Below are 19,747 nucleotides of genomic sequence, written 5' to 3' on the forward strand. Positions count from 1 at the left end.
ATTCCTCTTCTATGTGGTAACCGCACATTTACGCTTAATCGAACGGCTACGAATCCCGCAACTACCTACTTTCCCCAATCTTACAACTACACTGCGACTTCAAACTTGGAACCCTCTTTCAATTTATCTATCTATCAAACCCTCGTTATCGATTTCGGAATCCATGGCGAGACCTTCCAAGCCCAACTCATCTTCGGACGAAGCACTCTCCAATGCTTCGAGTTCATCCGAGGAAAAGGAGCTGGTCAACGAGCAGATCAACGAAGAGGAAGATGAGGAGGAGCTTGAGGCGGTGGCACGCTCTGCCAGTTCCGACGACGATGACGACGAAGGTGCTGCTGGTAATCCTCCGGATTCTGATGAAGATCCAGCTGGGGATGATGACCAGGTCAAACTCCACTTACTATGTTGTTCGTAGCTTGTAGTTCTTACTCCTTCTGCTTCATTCCTCTTTGCTCATACTCTAGTTGCTTCCGAAACTGTTGTTTATGTTTGAAGTTGTGCGTTTACTTGCCTTGTGGGACGGTGAAAAAGCTGTGCATGCTGGAGACCTAGAGGGAGGAGGATGTGCTCGCGAATTTAACTTGCTTTTGGTTGTTTTGTATGTGATTTTTTTTGTTGAACTAAGAGTTTGAGGACAAGCCTGAGCATTTGTTGTCTGACTTCAGGGTGAGGATAATGTTGATCCGGCAATTAGCAAGCGAGAGAAGGCTAGATTAAAGGAAATGCAGAAAATGAAGAAACAGAAAATCCAGGAGATACTGGATGCACAAAATGCGGCCATAGATGCCGACATGGTAAGTCTAGTTCTGGGATAATCCAACTTCTGTTTGTATCACGGTGTATTGATACGATTGTTAAGTAAATGAACTGACATACAATTTAATGCAGAATAATAGAGGAAAGGGGCGTCTGAAGTATCTCTTGCAGCAGACTGAGCTGTTTGCTCATTTTGCGAAAGGTGATCAAACTTCTTCTCAGAAGTCAAGGGGAAGGTATGTTCCTAAAATTCATGTGAACTAGGCCATGACAATTTCTCCCCTCCTTTCCCTTTGCCCTTACTCTGAATTTTATTATATTTGGCTTCTCGGTGACACCATAAATTATGTGTTAAAAAGTAAGGTGGTCAAAATAGAAAGGGAGAGACTAACAAAGTCGTAAGTTGTGGAATCTTAACACAGGGTAGTAGGATCTTACTGGACTTATAAATATCATATAAATTCTATGTATGCGTATAAAACAGCATAGATAATAAAAGTAAAAAGCCACACTTTAAACAATTAATCATATTTAAATCCATTATAAGTGTAAGAAAGAAAGCATCGTAACCAAGTCATAAAATAAATAATAAGTCACAACTCATAATTCATGAAGTCATAACTAACAAAACAAAACAACTTAAATGCCAAATACTTAAGTAGTCTGAAAAAAAAATACTGACCATGAAGGCAACTAGATGACTAAAGCGTAAACCTAACCTAACTCTAATACATACAAATCTTTCAAATCAAAACCAAAAGTCAAGGGATCATCATTTGCTCCACTTCATCTCCTTCACAAAGAACCTCGGGAAGAACATCCTTAACCAGTTTGTTGGAGGTCCCACATTGGTTATAGATCATCCACTTGTTCTCCAACTTGAGCTTGAATCAAGCCTTCATTATCATTTGAATTTGGAGTATTGTTTTAACCTTCATTGTCATCCTTTGGATCACCCTTTTCCATAATTCACTCATCATCGACTGGAAGATCTTCTTGCTCAATTTGGAATTAACCATGACAAATACATCATTCATAATATCCTGTTTTGAACAATCTGTTCTCTTCACGTGGACCTAATTAATTCAAATGCAAACATATAAACAAATACTAGTAAAACAAGCCTTTTTGTTATTTCAAATGTCAAAATTTTAAAATATTACCATTTCAAATCCACTCCAATTATGCTCACATCCAGAGGAGCTGCATGTTAAACTGAGAATGTGTATGACAAACATTTCAATTTCTTTATTTTCATCTCCATACGTGTCCCTCCAAACTGCTAGTCTTCTTCCCAATTGCATTAACAGCCAAGGGATTACCAAACAGCTTGTTTTAGTTCTTAAAATCTTCAAGTTGCATATCAATTGAATGTTGTTTCTCGGGATCAACCACCATCTTTTTTTGTATACATACCAAGAGACCAATTTTAACTCCTCTATTACTTTGAAATTAGGAGTATAGTGCAATTCAGGATTGAGAAAATAGCCTACTGAGTGCAAAGACCCATGGAGCTGCCTGTCCCACCTTTCATCAATAGTATTCTATTCATCTTCATATCTAAAAGTAGAAGAATAATTTAAGTTAGAGTTCAGTAATTCACCTCTCTCTATTAATTGAAGAATACTTTAAATTAGAATAATAGGTACCTTAACCCTATTAAAATGTTTTTGTATCTTTAGCTTGATCCATTGACTTATAGATGAAACCATGGCTGGTTTCTGTTTTGAATCAATCATTCATAACCCTTGAATTAAAGGGAAGGCACCCTTCAAACAATTGACAATATTCTTCCAAAATTATTTAGGCAAAACCACATCCTTAATTGATTTTCCATCTCTTGTTCTTGCAAACGACCATCATTCCATTCATCACTTGTAAGCATTCTAATTAAAAGACCCCTATTCTCATTAAGACCTCAACAAATCTCTTCCATTTTACAGTGTTGCGGCAGAGAAAAGCAGAGATGCTGTAGAACAAATATAAGTATTAATTTGTATACCTTTTGGGATCGTCAGTTGATGAACACGTATCTTCTCTCAAATCTTTTAGCATCAAATTAACGAAGTGTGTGCACGTGGGTCCAATCAAGCTTCTTTCGTTCTTCATCACTATCTCACCAATAGCTTTATAATTGGCTTTATTGTCCATCATAATTTGAACAATGTTCTCTTCACCAAACTCTTCAACAATGTTTCCATCATTTTTAAATAACTTATCAGTTGTTTGAAATGACAAATGTATCAATAGATTTCATAAAGACAATTTACTTCAGTCCACCCATCAGTCATTAATGATGCAACTTGTTTTATTATCATGCGTCTTTGTAAACTTCCGAAGCACTCTTTGCTGCCTGAACCTCTTCCTCCAAATATTTTATGCTGATCTTGGGGTATGAAGGGTCCTTAAATCAAGCATTCACCCAAACACTTTGCTTCTTGCCGCATGAAATGTTAACATTTTCGTAAAAAAACCTTGCTATGTCCTTTCAAGCAGTTTCTCTTTGATCCTTCTTAAATTGTTCCTTAATTGCGGCCTATGAGCTAATTCCCCTCTATCTGAAAATATTGTTGGTGCTGCCCACATCAACACCAATTCAAACATCTATTTTTTTCACTTCCGATACAATTTTGCAGGCACCCCCTTTTTATTTCCTACCAAGTGCTTGACGTTATCAACCACTGCGGTTAAGACTTTGCACAGTATTTGCTTTGAATTTTCCTTGGATCAGCACCAAGATATACGTCATGCTTACAAACCACATCTGTTTTACTGACAGGAGAATTCTTGGCACTGCTTTGAGTCAGTAAATTTTTTCAAAGGCACTGGCAATGCCATCATTGACAGCAGTATCTGTAGAAGGAGGATTAGAATGCATGTTGATGATGCAACAAAGTAGAATTTAAGACAGGACAGAATCACAAAGGGGACCTGAGCAACACAAAAATGCAGTGGTTTGACGTGAATGAGTGAAAACAAAGGGTTCAATTGAAAACAAATGTTTGAACAATGTCTGTGCCATATGTGTAGACAAATGCACATGCTGTTTGCATAATAGAAAAATGTGCGAGAGCAGAGAGGACAAGTACTTGAGGACGCTGAGATCAGTCCAAACCGTTTTTGTAGAGGAACAATGCCGCTAGCAAAGCAAAGAAGAAAAGGTGTCGAGGTTTCAAAGGAGCCAAGGGAGAGCAATTGATGAAGACATGGAATTGTTTTGTCCGTTTGTGAGTCCTTTACGTAGATGAAAAATCGCACAATGTGACTTTTATGTAGCCATTGGGCTGGGGTTTTAATCCAAAACCCATTTTATTGGATTCCAAAATTAGAACCACTTTCGTGCTCACTCAAGTTGGACAATGCCACCGTTTTTGTGCGTTAGCATATCAATCTCATCAATTCTGACATTTCATGATTAAATGTTTTTTTGGACTACAAAATCATGGAATTGTGCAAGTCCACAAGTAATCTCGCAATGTCTCCATTACTTCAAAGTTTGATATTCTTTTAAAGGGTATTTTAATATATAATTCCTGTATATTAGTGGGCTGTCTAGGAAATTTAGAGATAAACTAGCATATCTAATCAAATAATGATACGTAGTTCCTACATGCCCTCTAGGGATTTTGGTTAGAGGGAGGGTAGGAATTTTTATTAGAGATTATACTTGGCTAAGAAGAGGTGAAGGTAATGGTTTTACAAATTATTTTTCTTTTATATTCTTGAAATTTAAAATTTCAAAACATAAGTAGGGTATTTTAGTCATTATGGTTGAAATGTTTTAACTCCCTTTTCTCTCTTCTGCAAATCCCCTTAATATTGAATTGGGAGGAATTGGACGAGAAAGGGATGCTGATTTCAGATATGAGCCCTATAGAGTTGAAAATGACTTGGTGCTGCTTAAAAGGGTTTATTCTAACATTTGATTTGTATAATAAGGGGTCGCCATGCATCGAAAGTCACTGAGGAAGAGGAAGATGAAGAATACCTTAAAGAAGAAGAGGATGGTGTCGCCAGCACACGTCTGGTATCGCAACCATCATGTAAGTGCTATTTTTTATTTTTGAAGTTGTGCTTACTTGCATGGACTGAAGGCTCTACTCTTTAAATTCTGATCTTGTACCTGATGAATTGCATATTTGTTAGATGGTTGCATATTTGTTGTTGACATCTGATGAATTGCTCTTAAGTCAACACCTTTTGGTAGGGGGAGGTTGTTCATGTGACATGAACGTTAATTGCTTGTTTTTAATTTATTACAGGCATCCAAGGGAAGATGAGGGATTACCAACTGGCTGGACTAAACTGGCTCATACGATTGTATGAGAATGGGATAAATGGAATTCTGGCTGATGAAATGGTATGTGTTTTGTGGGCTTGCAGTTGTGCCAAACTGAATTAACTGTATTATATGCAACTGCTTTGTCATAAATAATTTGATATCTGATCTTACCCAGAGGAGTAAGGCTTTTATGTTACTGACGAGTTGGTTTAAAGAAGTCTTGACAAATAAATCTGATTTGTAGGGACTTGGTAAAACGTTGCAAACCATATCTTTGTTGGGTTATTTGCATGAGTTCAGAGGAATAAAAGGCCCTCATATGGTGGTTGCTCCAAAATCTACTCTTGGAAATTGGATGAATGAAATTCGGCGCTTTTGTCCTGTTCTTCGTGCAATTAAGTTTCTTGGCAACCCTGAGGAAAGGGTAAGACCGTCTTTTCAAGGTTGAATTATTTTGGACAAGGTTGACACTTAATTTTACCTGTTTTTCTTGGTTTTGTCTTGTTGCAGAGACATATAAGAGAGGAACTTCTAGTTGCTGGCAAGTTTGATATCTGTGTCACCAGTTTTGAAATGGCAATCAAGGAGAAGTCTGTGTTGCGTCGTTTTAGTTGGCGTTACATAATTATTGATGAAGCTCATCGAATCAAGAATGAAAATTCCTTGCTGTCAAAAACAATGAGACTATATAGTACAAACTATCGCCTCCTTATTACTGGCACACCACTTCAGGTATTACTTGTACTATCTGCATCACTGTAGTCATTTGAACAACTTTTTTTGTCATTGTCATTTTTATTTAATTTATTGGTGTATAGAGACTCTCTTAACATGGAGGTGGTGTGATGCCAGGTTTTTTCAAAATAATTGTAATTAGTATGGTCTCATTTGTATTCTGTACTGATTTCAGTAAGCTTCAAGTAATGAAACTGCTAGTCGTGATGGAGGGTTGGTCTGCATTGTTGAAATTCTTAGTTTGTCTTTTTGTAGTGATGGATGGGAGTGAATAACATCAGTTATGGAGATAGCTATTAGAGTAAGGAAAGTATTCAAAATACAATTTGTAATTCTTCTGGGAAACCTTGAATGAATGGTATGTAGCAAAATTTCATTAGAGATGGTGCACTGGGTATTATGTGTTCTGATTAGATTTTTCTTTAACAGTCAATTTAGATTGATTTAAACTGACTAAAGAGTTAGATTGTTCATAACTTTGAATTTGTTAAAACTTAAGTGCTGTTCTTTGATGTGTTTGGTTTTCAATTGTCTAGAAGCTTAGATTTCTTAATTATGTACCTTTTTTTTTGCTTTATTTTGAAATTTATCTTTTCTTTTTTCTTGTATATTTCATCAAGTATTTTCTGGTGCTTATTATCTCTTTTAATGGTGCAGAATAATCTTCATGAACTCTGGTCTCTTCTCAACTTTCTTCTTCCCGAAATTTTTAGTTCTGCTGAAACTTTTGATGAATGGTTTCAAATCTCTGGTGAAAATGACCAACAGGAGGTTGTTCAACAATTACACAAGGTTAGTTACAGAACCTTCTGTTTATATGTTGAAAGTCCTGAATGTTAATCTGGCAAATGACTGACATTTTCACTTTCTATGTTTAAGGTCCTTAGGCCATTTCTCCTTCGAAGGTTGAAATCAGATGTTGAGAAAGGGCTGCCACCGAAAAAGGAAACTATTCTTAAAGTAGGCATGTCCCAGATGCAGAAACAGTATTATAGAGCATTACTTCAGAAGGATCTTGAAGTTGTAAATGCTGGTGGTGAAAGGAAACGCCTCCTGAACATAGCTATGCAACTACGCAAATGTTGTAATCATCCATATCTTTTCCAAGGTGCTGAACCCGGTCCTCCCTACACAACAGGAGATCATCTCATTACAAATGCTGGTAATCTCATACCTATATTAAGAGGGTGCTGAAGTTCTGGTTTAGGTTGATCAATAAAATTTGAGATTATTTGATTTTGTAAAAAATTGTTTCCAGGTAAAATGGTTCTTTTGGATAAGTTACTTCCTAAATTGAAAGAGCGTGATTCTAGGGTCCTTATATTTTCTCAGGTCAGTTCTTTTTTTGTCAGAATGCGATTCTTGTCAGAATCCTTATATTTCCTAAATCGTTAATGTTTTACATTCTGCAATCTGTTTTTCTTTGCTCTCTTTTATTCCTGCCTTTCAAATATTCTTCTGTCCCTAAGTTTTTTCTTTTCTCCTCAGATGACGAGACTTCTAGACATACTTGAAGATTATTTAATGTTTCGTGGATATCAATATTGTCGCATTGATGGAAATACTGGTGGGGATGATCGAGATGCTTCCATTGATGCTTTCAACAAGCCAGGAAGTGAGAAATTTGTCTTCCTGTTATCTACTCGCGCTGGAGGTCTCGGAATTAATCTTGCTACTGCTGATGTTGTCATTCTGTATGACAGTGATTGGTCAGTATTTCAAATAGTCGTGGATGCAGTCATATGATTTATATCTGTATCTAAAAATTACTTTTACATGGTTGGTGGTTTACAACAGGAACCCACAAGTTGACTTGCAGGCTCAGGATCGTGCTCATAGGATTGGTCAAAAGAAGGAAGTTCAAGTTTTTCGTTTTTGTACTGAGGTTAGCAATTTTAAACTTCGTTTTGCTTTTCAATTCGTTATTCGCTCTATTTGTTAGCACCTCATCTCCTCATGGTGATGGTACAGTATACAATTGAAGAAAAAGTCATTGAAAGGGCCTACAAAAAGCTTGCACTTGATGCTTTGGTGATTCAGCAAGGGAGATTAGCTGAGCAGAAGAGTAAGGATTTGATGGATGATTTTTCTAGTTTCCTTGCTTCAAGATTTATGAATTGTCTAATATGATTCCATTGGCTTTCATGTGCAGCGGTAAATAAAGATGAGTTGCTTCAAATGGTTAGATTTGGGGCTGAAATGGTTTTCAGTTCCAAGGATAGTACAATTACAGATGAGGATATTGATAGAATTATTGCTAAAGGAGAGGAGGCAACTGCCGAGCTTGATGCCAAGATGAAGAAATTTACTGAAGATGCCATCAAATTTAAGATGGATGACAGTATGTACCTATGACTACCTATTTACTTAATTTTTCTGCTGTTAGTAGTTTAGAGTTACTAAAACTGATGCTTTCTTTTTGTAGCTGCTGAGCTTTATGATTTTGATGATGAGAAGGTAAAGATGACACTTTGTTTTAACTTTTGACTAATTTTTGTTGCTCTGTACTCAACCTTCTATCCCCGTCCCAGTTATCTATTCAACTGACATTGGTATGTCAATTTCCTTTTTTGTAAAGGACGATAACAGATTTGATATTAAAAAAATTGTTAGTGAGAACTGGATTGAACCACCAAAAAGGGAGCGGAAGCGCAAGTAAGCATTTCCCTTTACATTCTACACATCCATATTGATTTGATATTTTGTTTTTATGACATGGTATACTGGTTTTCTTTTTCTGGGCTTTCTTGCTCGTAGCTACTCAGAGTCCGAGTACTTCAAGCAAACAATGCGTCAAGGTGGTCCTACTAAACCAAAAGAGCCTCGTATTCCTAGGATGCCCCAGTTGTAAGCTTCTACACTTTCATTTTTTTCTTAACGTAACACCTCTGTTATGTACTTATAACTTTTTCTTCTTTGACCTCCAGGCATGATTTCCAGTTTTTCAACACACAGAGGTTGAGTGAGCTGTACGAAAAGGAAGTTCGCTGTCTCATGGTAGGTGTAGGAAAAATGAATTTGCTTGTTCACATTTTTAGGTTTTGAGTTTAGCTCAATGAGTTGGTATTGTTTGGTGCATTATTGTTTTAAAAATTTCAGCAAGCACACCAGAAGAATCAGATAAAGGACTCAATAGATGTTGATGAACCAGAAGGTAACTGGTCACTTTCTAGACTAGTACTTTGACTCCTCCTTTCGACATGTATGTCTTTAGTTTTAATTGTGATGAAATGAATGTTTAGAGGTGGGAGATCCGTTGACCGCCGAAGAGTTGGAGGAAAAAGAGCGCTTGCTAGAAGAGGTGAAAATTTTCTCCATCTTTTTCAAACTACACTTTGGTGGGGACTATTTTTTTAACATTGGTATTTTGTTTATATAGGGGTTTTCATCTTGGAGCCGGAGGGATTTTAATACATTCATTAGGGCCTGCGAAAAATATGGCAGAAATGATATAAAAAGTATTGCTTCTGAGATGGAAGGAAAAACTGAGGAGGATGTTGAAAGATATGCGAAGGTCTTCAAAGAAAGATACAAGGAATTAAATGGTATGTTACAGCCAATGTGGCCATGGAAGAATCTTTTGTTAAATATTTTAGTGTGTAAATTAGTTGCTTGTTTCATATACCCAGCTATTTGAGTGATTGAGATTTTTATTTATTTTATGCCTTGTGGTAAAATTCAGCACAAGTCTTTATTATTCACATAGTGGGATAAGACTTTGTTGTGTGCAGGTGTTGATGTATCAATTTTAGCTGGAAATTTGTCTGGAATGTAAACTGACTTGTGCATTTTGAATCACTGCAGATTATGACAGAATTATTAAAAACATTGAAAGGGGGGAGGCAAGAATTTCTCGGAAAGATGAGATCATGAAAGCTATTGGGAAAAAGTTGGACCGGTACAAGAATCCTTGGCTAGAGTTAAAGATACAATATGGGCAAAACAAAGGGAAGTTGTACAATGAAGAATGTGACAGATTCATGGTACACATTTTGCCTTTCAATTGTTTTTTGTTTCTAGGTCTAGCTCCACCATCCTTCTATGGGTTTCTAGAAAAGTTATATTTGCTGTAATTTTACAGATATGCATGGTTCACAAACTTGGCTATGGGAATTGGGATGAGTTAAAGGCGGCATTTCGAACTTCACCCTTGTTTCGATTTGATTGGTTTGTTAAGTCTCGCACAACTCAGGAATTGGCAAGAAGGTGTGACACCCTCATTCGTCTGGTAGAAAAGGAAAACCAAGAATATGATGAGAGGGAGAGACAAGCTCGCAAAGAGAAGAAACTTGCTAAAGTTAGTTTTCTTCATATTATGTGTAAATAGTATAGAATTCAAATATTAATTTTTTTTTCATACTTAAATTTAACAAATCTCGCAGAACATGACCCCATCAAAGCGTGGTTTGGCAAGACAGACAGATAGTCCATCTTTGAAGAAGCGGAAGCAGTTAACAATGGATGATTACGCTAGCTCGGTATGCATTTCTTCTAAGAGTTGTTACCTCTTGGATTACATAAAAGTTTTCTGCATTTCTTTTATTGAAGCAATCATATTTTTGTGGCAGGGGAAGAGAAGAAAATAAATGGACATGTGTTCTCTATATTAAATGGGATAAGCAAAGAATTGTAGGGTTTTACAGACATGACAATTGGCGGCTTGCCAACCTCTTTTTGATTTACGTAGGCTCCCAATATCAGTTGTATGGCTAGTTAGATAATACCATGTAGAAATCGGATATTGTAAGAATGTAAGTATGTATAATCTACAAACAAATCCTTAGATTTGAACAAACTAGTTCAATGAAATATATGTAATTCTTATTTGTACTGTTTTGAAGTTGACTTGCGTTAAGCTAACGTTTGGAAATTATTATTGTACCACCAACCCTTTCAATCTCTTTTCGTCCAGTAAATCAAAGAAGTAAAACTCCTTTGCATAGTAAATGATGAAAGCAAAGACTCATGAGAGATATCCATGATGTAACAAGCGGTATTTTTCACATTTCATTAATGTTGGTGTCAACATCTTCATCGAGAAGGGAGGGAGAAGATTACCAGACAAAAGGACGAGGGAATGACCCGAGTTATTGTTTATATTATTAAAAATATAATTATTATTTTGTAAAACATGTTAACCGTAAATCTACATGTTGGTTTGACCTGAGTTTATTTGGGTTTCGCTCTAAACAAGTAACAACATAAATTATTCAAAGCAATTTAAGTCACACTTCTTAATTTAATTTGATTCATTTTGCAAAATTATTGACCCATTGAACTGAATTCATTTCAACCCGTCTAGAAGGATAGGTGGGATAAAATAAATAATACAGATAAAAGGGGAAAAAATTCTCAATTATTTTTTTAAAATTAATACATTTAAAGGTTCGAAACATGTTCCACACAACAGAATGCGATGTCCTCTTCAATTTCAATTATAGCTTTTATCCTATAACGAACAATGATAATTTTCGCTCCCTTCTATTCCCACATAAGAAAATATCTAGTGAGTCACGTGTTGATGTCGTGCAAAATATCAGTTCAAATAATGACCATTTTCCTCGCTAAATCGCTTGAACCCTTTTGTTTTGTTTATTTGAGTGTGCGTGGGTGGGATTTTGTCACGAGGGTATCACAACCACACTGTTACATTACATGTGAATTTGCTTGTATTAGAATTTAATTAATTGTATTTTTTGGGTCAAAACTATGTCTAGATGAAATTAATATTCTGCATAAAACATAATTTATCATGAAAATTACTTATTTTGAAGCCCTTTTACCTTTATCCCAATAAACGCTATTAAAACATATATAATAATTGTATGATATCATTCTTCAATTTATCCACAGACAATTTTAAAGCGTGTAAAATATCCATGCTATTACTAATCACTAGAATTCTATTGAAAACCACTATATACTTTTTCCATATGAAAAGAAGCAGAAACAGTTCTTTAGATAACCTGCAAAATCTGAGGAGGACAAGTGATTAATTAAATGTGGATAAGAACAAACAATGGTTTAACTAATTAATTACTATGTGGTTGTTTACAAGTTTGGAGGTTTGCAAGAGATGAAGATAACAGAAGAGTGAAGTGGAAAATAATTTTTTTTTTTTGGTATAAGCCGAAAACATAGACTCAGACATACAACAGACAGTGTAGGAGTACATCATGTGACAGCAATCCACTAAGCTCCCCTCATCATACAATACAAAGCAAATAAGAGGGGCAAAAAATTAGAAGCGCCTTTGCTGCTCTAGCCACACATGAACCTAGAAATCGTTAGTACATAGACATGGCTCTTCAATTCACATTCTGCACCATCATCATTACATTTAAATACCCCAATCCACACTAACTTCTCCCCCAACCCCTATTTTTCTTCTTTTTTTTTTTGTCTTTTTCTTTCAACTGTGTACTGTTTTCCTTCACATGGTGATGACTAACAAGTTGCATTCAAGACACCCAACACAGTCTATCCTCTGACTCAACCATACATGATCAACAGCAAGTTGGTTGGTGTTCAGTTGTGTCTGTTCAGTCATTTGTAGCATCGAAGCTACCCATGGCATTTGCTTTCTTCTTCTCTCTCCAATTCTCGCCCCACACTTTTGCTTCGGCCACCGCACGCTCTCGGTCCAGGTCACGGTTCCACGGAGTCTCTCTGGCTCTTGCAGTATTTACAGGGCTGTCTCTCTGAGACTCCTGCCTTTCATAATCATCCAATCCCCATTTCCTCCCTGAGCCTCCACCGGTGTCCATCCTGCTGCCTGACTCAGTCCCGATGCTTGCATCCCTACCGTCTCTCTTCCTGAAGTCAGGAGAGTTTCGGTGCGTGGAAGGAGAACCTAGCCGACGGTCAGGACTATCCATGCCGTCGGCCAGGCTCCTTCTGTCATCCCTCATCCTGGGGGTTGAGGGACCAACCCTGTTGGATTGGTTGGCTGCATTTGGATCATATGTCTGTGAGGCCAGATATGTGAGAGCAGTCACCACATCCCCAATCAGAGGCCTTGTAGCAGCTTGCTCCTGCAGACACATTGCAGCAACTGCAAGCGCTTGATACAGTCCTCGCATCGGGTAACGGCCTTGAAGTAGAGGGTCAGCCATTTTCGGGAATTTCCGGCGGTCCTTGAAGAGAGGCCGTGCCTACAAAGTTCCATTTCCCAAGAATATGAAGACAAATTTGTTGTGTTAATTTAGAAGTGAATCACAATGCGAACATACAAACTGGTTTACATCATGTATGATTCAGAGAAATGATAACAACACACTATTTATCATTCAATGGAATGAATGTACTGGAAATTAAAAAAAAACTGGTGGGTGTTGTTGCTTCTCATTTATTGATCTCCATTCATGGTTTTGTAGTTTTCAACAAGCTTTTACCAACAGTAGAGTGCATTAAACGAAGGGTGATAGATAGATAGAGAGTGTTGTGAGCATTTCTTATGGCCTAAAACCACAAGGGTGATAAGATGTGAATACTTACCCATGCAACAAGATTGTGCTCTCCATGTGCACGTGTATTGTCAATAGCCTTGCGCCCAGTAATAAGTTCAAGGAACACAACTCCAAAACTGTAGACATCAGATTTCAGAGTTAGCTGACCAGTCATAGCATATTCTGGGGCACAGTAGCCGTATGTTCCCATTACTCGTGTCGATACATGAGTCTTGTCGCCGACTGGACCAAGTTTTGCCAGCCCAAAATCCGACAACTTGGGATGGTAACCCTCGTCTAGGAGGATGTTGGATGATTTTAGGTCTCTATATATCACTGGTGGATTTGCCTTGTCATGCAAGTATTCCAATCCCTTTGCAGCTCCAGCTGCTATCTTCATCCTAGTGTTCCAGTCCAGAGGCTCCTTGTCAGGAGGAAGATCTGGAAAAGGGAGTCAGAGTAAGAAATTTCTGACGTACAATATTATGAGAAAACACTTGAATTATGCGTAGTAAGATAAGTTGAAATAAAGTTAGAAAATCTCTTCAAAAATGCACCGTAATTTTACCAGAATTTTAACATACAGATGAATATTTAGCTTTCTTTATCTTTAACCAATTGGAAAAGTATTCAAGCCAAAAAATGACATTAAATTACCACGTATTGTACAATATTTATGTCTTAGCTAATGTGATTACTACAAAGAAGATTGATTGAATGAAAATGATTGATCAAGTTGATTGTGCAGAATACAAATACCATCCTAAACCATCTAATGTTGCCAGACCAAGCCCCCAGCCATGTTCAATGCTACCATTATTGAAACCAAATTCAACTAAAAACCTCATTACTCCTACAGTTCTACAATGGAATTTAAGATTCTGCTTCGAACTACATTACTAATTCCACACCAACAATCTAGTTTGAGGAAGAGAGCCATGCATCAAAGATTTTTCCTTGCCAATGAGAAATCATAAAGCATAAGTCTAAACGGTTTTCCTACTTCAATAACCATCAACGAATTAAGCTAATTAAAAACAAAAAATATCTATTTAGCTGCAAGCATGTTTGTCTATGCCCCAAAGCGAAACACTCCCTTACCCGAAGGGTGTAACGACACCTTGTGGTCTAATCCCAAAACTATGGAAGGCACACTAACTGTCAACCAATACAAACTTGTGCATCCCATAGAGCTAGAAAGATAGAGGCAAAAATGGAAGTCTAACATAGATTATTCAGAAACCTTTTTGAATTCGTATAGGGTAAAAATTCCCAGAATCCTCAAACTCAATTCAACCTAATAGTAAATTATTAGCTACAACCACAATTCTTACTATCCTACTCAAAATGTGGTATATGAAGAGATGACAGAAAATTTTGCGCATGAATGTATACTCCCTTTACTCCCCTTTCCATGATAAGTTAGATAAGCAATAGTAATATACTTCTCATTTGAGATCAACCACTTCTATCTGCAAGTAAGAAATTTAACTTCCACCGTAGATTTAGATCATTATTTTCCAAAACATTGAAAGGGTACCCTAATATAAGTGGCAGATTTTGAGGGCTATATTTTGTTAGCATATTTTGAAGAAACAATCTTTTTTTGCCAACATCCTGAGAAAACTTGTGAAAGAGAAGGTTAGTTCTATAGAAAAAAAAAAAAGGATCTTTTCCAAAACATGTGCACATAACCATTGCCATGTGGTTTTTGGAAAATAATCTGTCAAATTAATTTCTATCCCATCACCTAAATAAACAAAGTGAAAAGGATAAAAATCCAACAGAAAAGTGTTCAATACTCTAACAGTAAAAGACGATACATGTTTGAAGGTAATACCAAGTCAAAAGTAGTAAGAGAATTATGTGATAAAAATGGAATTTGGTTTATTTAACAGATTTCAACAACTGACAGAACTTACACCATGATTTTGCAAATCTAACCATTAACAATGTTCCCAAGTCATAAATCATAAAGTATCAACAATAGTGATGCACTAAAACATATTCATGGTAGTCCTTGAATCCTAGATGTCCACCCAATTTTACAGTAACAGTCGACTGCTCATGCCTTTGAACAATGCAACATCATGTAAACATGACACAATTTGCAAACAGTATATGTATAAGGCAACAAAAAGAATAGCATCCACCACACAATAGTTTAAGGTACCTATTGATAATCTATGATCTTTATAGGGGAATTCTATCATTCAATTGGAATCTATGATGTTTTTTCAACGATACATGATCTCCTGACATACACAACACACTTTCACTAGCTAAAGTAGAAGATAAACTGTTAGGTACCAAGAATAGAAATGGGAAGAGAAGAAATAGAACAAAAGAGGAATAGAATCTACAAATCTACAAGATGGAATAGAACAGCTTCCTTTTACCTCCTCCTCCTATTTATTTACCTCTAAAATCCAATCTAACTGTCTAGCCCTTCTACTCACAAATTACAGTAACTTTCCTAACTCCTAATATAAATTGATTTGTAGAAATAGAAACATATGACGCATTCTCTCTCTCTCTCTCTTTCAAAGCCTCAAGAATCATGTAATTTATTCCTTGAAGTTTGAACCACGTGATAACAATCTCATTTGTTTTCTCCCTGTTTTGTATCACATACAGTTCCCCCCATTTTAATTAGAAACGACACAGTCAAAGCACACAGACATAATTCTTTTGTTTGATAACAGTGAAATTTAAACCATAGAATGAAAGAAATTTCCCAAGCAACAAAGAATCCTACAATTCCCTTCTCTACTTTATCCTATGAGTTATAGCAGTTTTTTGACATTTAAAAGATTGAACCAACTTGAAATATAAAATTCAATACTTTTATGATAAGAAAGCATAATAGTTCAGGAAGCAATGATGACAATTAAAAAAGAATGCAATCTGACCGTGTAAATGATCCTCCAAAGACCCCAATGGCATAAATTCATAAACAAGCAGCCGTTGATCACCATCTGCACAATAACCAATTAAATTCACTAGATTGGGATGATGTAAGAGACTGAGCATGAGAACTTCCACCAAAAATTCTCGATTTCCTTGGAGACCATTTCGATCTAGCTGTTTTACAGCAACTACCTGCAAAGACAATTATTTCATTATTTCATCAACAAAAAGTCAGACAGAGGCAGAGTTATAGTAACAATGCAAAAATCAAATGGAAAAGCGACAATTGACAGGCAAATTTTGAAAGCTGCGCATGCAAATTGAAAAATGATAAAACCTTTCTACAAGAAAGCCATAATGCTGAGCTTCAGTATCTGTTAAATCCAAAATGTTCATAGCAGATGTCACAACTTACTTGTCCTGTGCTCTCGAGGCGACCTTTGTAAACACGTCCAAAACCCCCTTCGCCTAGCAAACATTCTGGCCTAAAATTCTTTGTAGCAGCTGCAAGCTCTCGGAATGTAAATGTTTGTGCAGCAATATGGGCTGTTGGGCCATCCTTTGGAACCGGTGCTTCCTTCTTAGCATCTGCACCACTTCGTGATGATTTCGATTTATCTGAATAGATAATCAAAGATAAGATCGAGCAAAAGCAACAGAAGAACATCTGATAAACTAGAGAATAAAAATATGTACTGAAGGTGATATCACAGCATTATACTGCTAAACTTATAATTACATGTAACACTTAAACCCAGCTTAAGTTTCACCGATTTAAGTTTCAAATTGCACAATGAAAAGGTCTACTTCGTTAAATCATGCACCGGATCCTGCCATAAGTTAGAATGTTATTCAACTAGTTCTGAAAATCCCAATTATCCAGCAGCACAAATGCCAGGCCTGGAAGGTAAAGTTTTCAGTACCTATCTTCTGAATGAACTAAGTTTTTCTTCAGACAAGGGCATTCTGTACAAATCATCTATACTAAATTTCTATAATAAGGTACCAGACTACCACATTGAACAATCTACAGAAAATGCAGCAATTGGACTGGACCAAGCATCTGTCTCGCATCCCAGAATTGTGAAAAGGGCAAAAGGAAAACGTTATGAAACAATGTGATATACTTGTCATATCCAAAGGCAAGGGCAGATCCCCAGAGATGTAACTAGAAGCCTCTGGTAGGAACAAAATTCAATTAAGTGAAGATAAAACATATCCACTGCCAACAAATCAGTTCACTGACTACACCAGTACGAGACAACCTCGGATGAACCAGATCAAAGCAACCAACGACTTGGATTGAAGAAGATGGCCAGAAAAGCCAAGAAAAGGCACTCAAAAGGGGAAATTGAGGACAATTGAAGCAAGCGAGGGTAGCAGTGGTTCAATCAAAGAGGCAACAGAAGTCTGAGAAGGAAAGTAGCAAAATTAGGAGCCAAACCTGTGTTTGCTCTGCTGGGGTGATGAGACTGAGGAACAAGAGAAGCAGCTTCCTTAAAAGAAGAATCCTTGTTGGGCACCTCCTTGACCCTCACCCCACCACTGTCCTCCTTGTTGGATGATCCAAAACAAGGAAAACACCCACCCATATCAAATCCAAGCAAATCAAAGCCACCCCTTACAAAACCCACCAAGGAATAATGCCTTTCATAACAACAAACCCCTCAAAATCCTGCAACACACTCCAACTCACACTCACACCCACACAAGACCAATCTCGGAAATCGCCACCAAGCACTTCCCTTTCCGCTTCTACAACTCACAGTGGATGCCTCAGAACGTGATCCTCATCGACACCAACTTGCCCCAGAAAGCAGATCAACCAATCGAAGAAACTGGTGAGGTGAAACACAGCACAAGGTAAAGGAAGAATAATAAATAATAAATAACTAAAATAAAAAGAAAAGAAAGGCCAAATATTTATATATATCTATGTGTTTTTGATATAATAATAATAAGAAGAAGAAATAAAAGTGTAAGGGAAATTTCAAATTTGGAAATTTGAAGTGGAAATGGAAAATTGTAATTGGGGTGGTAATTACTAATTAGGGAACACAGTTGCAACTCAACAATTGCGTTACACAATCTCTATTACGAGGTTGTCATTGGATTTTCGGTGTTGCTACGAAGTTTCACTTTCACCCTGCAACTCTCAATAATTACAAACATGTACATGTACATTTGTAGTTTTTAATAATCATCATCGCGGTCGGGAAGTGGGTCCCACCCTTACCATGTGTGATGGGCATTGCTAACACATGTTGAACTCCTCCAGCAACGACATACATCTTTGATTTTTCTTTTCCTTTTCTGTGTCCTTAAATTTTTAATTTTGACAACAGTTTTCATAATCTTTTTCTTAATCTGTTTCTGGGTTTTAAACTACAATTACTAATGCACGTTATTATGTTTGAATTTTTAACTATAAAAAATAACCACTCTCTATAGAATCAAAGAAAAAGCCAGTGAGGAGAGAGGAAAAGGATGGGGGCAACATATAATGGTTGATCTACCCACTACCGCAAAATTGTACTATTCCAATGAGTATTTTTATAAATTGTACTAAACTTTTTAAATTGAAAAAAAAATACTATATGTGTATGTATTGGAAATTCAAATTAACAATTTTTAATTTAAAATGGATATTTTAAACCGATGATATAATATGCAAAAAGAGTATTTTAGATGATTTCTTTCAAATATGGAAGGAATCAAATTGAGTAGCAGTTCAATTGGACCAACAATATCCATTCTATAATTAATAATCAAATGTGAAGAATATTCAAGGTACAACTTCAATGATTTAGTCTTGCATTACATTGTTTTAAACTTTAAATTAGTGTAGATATAAATTATAACTAAAATACGTGTACTTAAGTATAAATAAAATAATGCATTCATATATGAAAAAGGATTCAATATCAAACCTTCTAACTCGTGATATATAGTTTATCATGGCATGATTAACAATTTAAAACGTGTTTTTATATATTTTATCTATACAAACTTTTGTGTTGTTCTAAAAACAAAAAGGTCTAATTAGATTTTTCTTTAATTAATATATTCACTTCTCTTTCTTTTTTTTCGTAAGTGATGTGTGTATAATATGAACCTAAAACTGTCTTTGTCACTCTTGTATATATATATGAACCAAACTAATTCATGATAAATGTATTCATTTAAGGAATAAAATAGTTTCACAAGGTTTAAATATGTTATCTTTGCTATTATAATAATACATTTTTTTCAGGGTAAAAATCTCATTTATATAAACTCTTAACTGACATTTTAAAGTTCATATTTTCAACTTTTTTTTATTGAACATTAAAAATATATTGTGTTGATATTTTAAATATATTTTTAATATATTACAAATATATTACGAAGGTATAATAGAGAAACAACATACACAAAATCAGAAGAAAATCCAAATTCTTTTAACAAGGTAAAATCCTCTTGTGATCATAAACACATGCATTTTATGTGTCACACATTTCATAATATTTTTTTTCTAATACTTCTTCAATAGAGTAGTTAAAGAAAGGTGTGATATCATTTATGGCATACTATAAAATAAAAAAGGAAACTAAATTCATTGAAGAATATTGTA

General features: G+C 35.9%; 2 protein-coding genes across 3 annotated transcripts; one reads left to right on the forward strand and one right to left on the reverse strand.

Annotated features, from left to right (window-relative positions):
* The first annotated feature begins 63 nt into the window (after nt 1-63).
* On the forward strand, nt 64-10,616 carry LOC114187607 (ISWI chromatin-remodeling complex ATPase CHR11). 2 transcript variants are annotated; one of them, XM_028075896.1, is made up of 25 exons: nt 64-388; nt 669-797; nt 892-995; nt 4,699-4,802; nt 5,022-5,119; nt 5,286-5,465; nt 5,552-5,773; nt 6,434-6,568; nt 6,656-6,938; nt 7,035-7,108; nt 7,265-7,485; nt 7,574-7,661; nt 7,748-7,841; nt 7,929-8,117; nt 8,202-8,233; nt 8,355-8,431; nt 8,534-8,623; nt 8,704-8,773; nt 8,876-8,930; nt 9,019-9,077; nt 9,156-9,321; nt 9,581-9,759; nt 9,858-10,073; nt 10,159-10,254; nt 10,345-10,616. In XM_028075896.1, exons 1-25 carry the CDS (start codon nt 164-166, stop codon nt 10,360-10,362), a joined length of 3,204 nt encoding a protein of 1,067 aa, XP_027931697.1. In that variant the 5' UTR covers nt 64-163; the 3' UTR covers nt 10,363-10,616. The 2 variants fall into 2 exon arrangements, with proteins under 2 accessions (XP_027931697.1, XP_027931698.1); XM_028075897.1 differs by lacking the exons at nt 64-388; nt 669-797; nt 892-995 and adding an exon at nt 3,598-3,986.
* Nucleotides 10,617-11,870: 1,254 nt separating this feature from the next.
* On the reverse strand, nt 11,871-18,274 carry LOC114187608 (serine/threonine-protein kinase PBL27). The gene is made up of 6 exons (XM_028075899.1): nt 18,180-18,274; nt 17,579-17,972; nt 16,550-16,752; nt 16,137-16,326; nt 13,274-13,665; nt 11,871-12,930 (listed from the first exon to the last, which is right to left on the reverse strand). Exons 2-6 carry the CDS (start codon nt 17,724-17,726, stop codon nt 12,319-12,321), a joined length of 1,545 nt encoding a protein of 514 aa, XP_027931700.1. The 5' UTR covers nt 17,727-17,972; nt 18,180-18,274; the 3' UTR covers nt 11,871-12,318.
* Nucleotides 18,275-19,747: the final 1,473 nt, after the last annotated feature.

This window comes from Vigna unguiculata, chromosome 6 (genome assembly GCF_004118075.2).
Source record: "Vigna unguiculata cultivar IT97K-499-35 chromosome 6, ASM411807v1, whole genome shotgun sequence".
In the NCBI taxonomy this organism is placed as follows: Eukaryota; Viridiplantae; Streptophyta; class Magnoliopsida; order Fabales; family Fabaceae; genus Vigna; species Vigna unguiculata.

What these genes read in the sequence shown, in the direction of transcription:
- LOC114187607 (XM_028075896.1), top strand. Translation starts at nt 164, where the DNA reads ATGGCGAGACCTTCCAAGCCCAACTCATCTTCGGACGAAGCACTCTCC. An exon ending in TCTGGTATCGCAACCATCAT is followed by an intron (nt 4,803 to 5,021) that starts GTAAGTGCTATT and finishes AATTTATTACAG; the next exon opens with GCATCCAAGGGAAGATGAGG. An exon ending in AAGAGCGCTTGCTAGAAGAG is followed by an intron (nt 9,078 to 9,155) that starts GTGAAAATTTTC and finishes TTGTTTATATAG; the next exon opens with GGGTTTTCATCTTGGAGCCG.
- LOC114187608 (XM_028075899.1), bottom strand. Translation starts at nt 17,726, where the DNA reads ATGGGTGGGTGTTTTCCTTGTTTTGGATCATCCAACAAGGAGGACAGT. An exon ending in CCCCAGCAGAGCAAACACAG is followed by an intron (nt 16,753 to 17,578) that starts GTTTGGCTCCTA and finishes TTATCTATTCAG; the next exon opens with ATAAATCGAAATCATCACGA. An exon ending in AGCACAATCTTGTTGCATGG is followed by an intron (nt 12,931 to 13,273) that starts GTAAGTATTCAC and finishes GGAACTTTGTAG; the next exon opens with GCACGGCCTCTCTTCAAGGA.